The sequence below is a fragment of the Selaginella moellendorffii genome, unplaced genomic scaffold (genome assembly GCF_000143415.4).
Source record: "Selaginella moellendorffii unplaced genomic scaffold, v1.0 SELMOscaffold_30, whole genome shotgun sequence".
NCBI lineage: Eukaryota > Viridiplantae > Streptophyta > Lycopodiopsida > Selaginellales > Selaginellaceae > Selaginella > Selaginella moellendorffii.
In genome coordinates, this window is record NW_003314291.1 from 1,836,328 (window position 1) to 1,837,905 (window position 1,578).

General features: G+C 40.7%; 1 protein-coding gene across 1 annotated transcript in view; it reads left to right on the plus strand.

Moving 5' to 3' along the window:
• LOC9648666 (alpha-mannosidase 2) overlaps positions 1–495 on the plus strand; it is a 16,480-nt gene extending 15,985 nt beyond the window's left edge. The window contains exon 5 of the mRNA XM_024681307.1: positions 37–495. Coding sequence (XP_024537075.1) covers positions 37–495 — 459 coding nt within the window. The remainder of the gene's footprint in view (positions 1–36) is intronic.
• The last annotated feature ends 1,083 nt before the right edge of the window (positions 496–1,578 follow it).

Below are 1,578 nucleotides of genomic sequence, written 5' to 3' on the forward strand. Positions count from 1 at the left end.
TTGTCACATTCTATTGGGGTGAAACTGAACTATCAGCCAATTGTCTATTTGGGAAAGGCTGAAGCTTTTGAAAACTCAGAGGCAAATGGGCCCGTTGGCTCTTTGGTGTTAGTGCAAAAGGAATTTCCTTGCGATGTTCACCTTGTCAATTTGAAGTCACTTAAATCGTCTCATGAGAGATCTGATGTTCTGCAGTACGGACTGACCCTCTATCGCAGTGGATGGGACAGATCGTATGAGAAAAACGGATGCAAAGCTTATGATGAACAGGGTCTGAATCTTTTCGATATATTTCAGCCAGTCCAGGTTCAGAATATTGTTCAGTCGAGCATCAATTTTGTCCACGACTCCATACAGGTTGGTTATATAGAACAGGCCCCCAGAATGGAAAGAGCAGGACCTGGGAAAAGGAAAGGTTTTATTGATCTAAATCCAATGGAGCTGCAAGCTTTTAAGTTTTCAGCAGTAAAGCATGATGCCACCATATCTGAGTAATTTAGCCAATGAGAAGAAAAAATCCACTGGGTCTGAAACTTTCCTCAGATTTAAAAAACAATGGCTAAGAAAGTTACTAACATTTCTCCACTCAGGTCAGGCCTGATGATATGTAGGCACCATCTTTGACTGCATGATTAATGTGGGTCAAAGGTATTTTAAGGCATGGACTTAGGGTAAGGAACTTAACCTTGGAATGGTGGCAATATCATTGGTGCTGATGGAGCAGCAAAGGTTTAGACTATCTATGATGATATTCATAATGAAATGAACAACAGAGCAAACCCTAGGCCAACCTCCCAACCCTTAAGGCATTACTGGCCATGGAATATTCTTGGAATATTCCTGTGGTTCGTGTCATTCTCCCCTCCCTCATGACCTAGCCACGTACAGCAACCTCAAGAAGCTAAACAACCTTCACATGAAGGGAGTCCAAGGCAATGTGGCCATGGAGAAGAGATGTGCAAATGGCAACATCAATGTTGCAACAAATGGCCATGAAAGACAGAGAGCAATACAGCTTTCTTGCATGACAATACAGTCATGGAAACAAAAGAATGAGAATAGAACAAATGGCTCAAATCATATAGCAATATGGCTATAAAACTCAATTCTCCTCTTCCTCAGGAATGTCATCCAAGTTATAACCAAAACTTGGAAACACTCTTTTCATATCATCCTCAGTTTCTTATGTAGCTTTGTCTATGGAATAACCATTCTAGTGAACTAACAACTCCTTAGTTGTCTTCTGACGTGTTTTCACCAATATTTGAGCAAGAATATTGGCCAGACCAACCTTCTCAACATCAACCTTTGGAACCTGAATGATGGACTAATCCATAACATCACCAGAATGCAAACACACTTTAAGCTTGCTCACATGGAATGTTGGATGAATCTTCAAATTAGCTGGCAAATCCAAAGTGTATGCAAGATCCCACACACGCTGTAAAATTGTTCAAGGCCCACAATACCATGGAGACAATTTAGCACTACCACCTTCTTTTAGAGACCATTGTGCATTCGACAGCTTAAGGAAAACCTTGTCACCAATTTTGTACTCTTGATGACAATGATACTCAT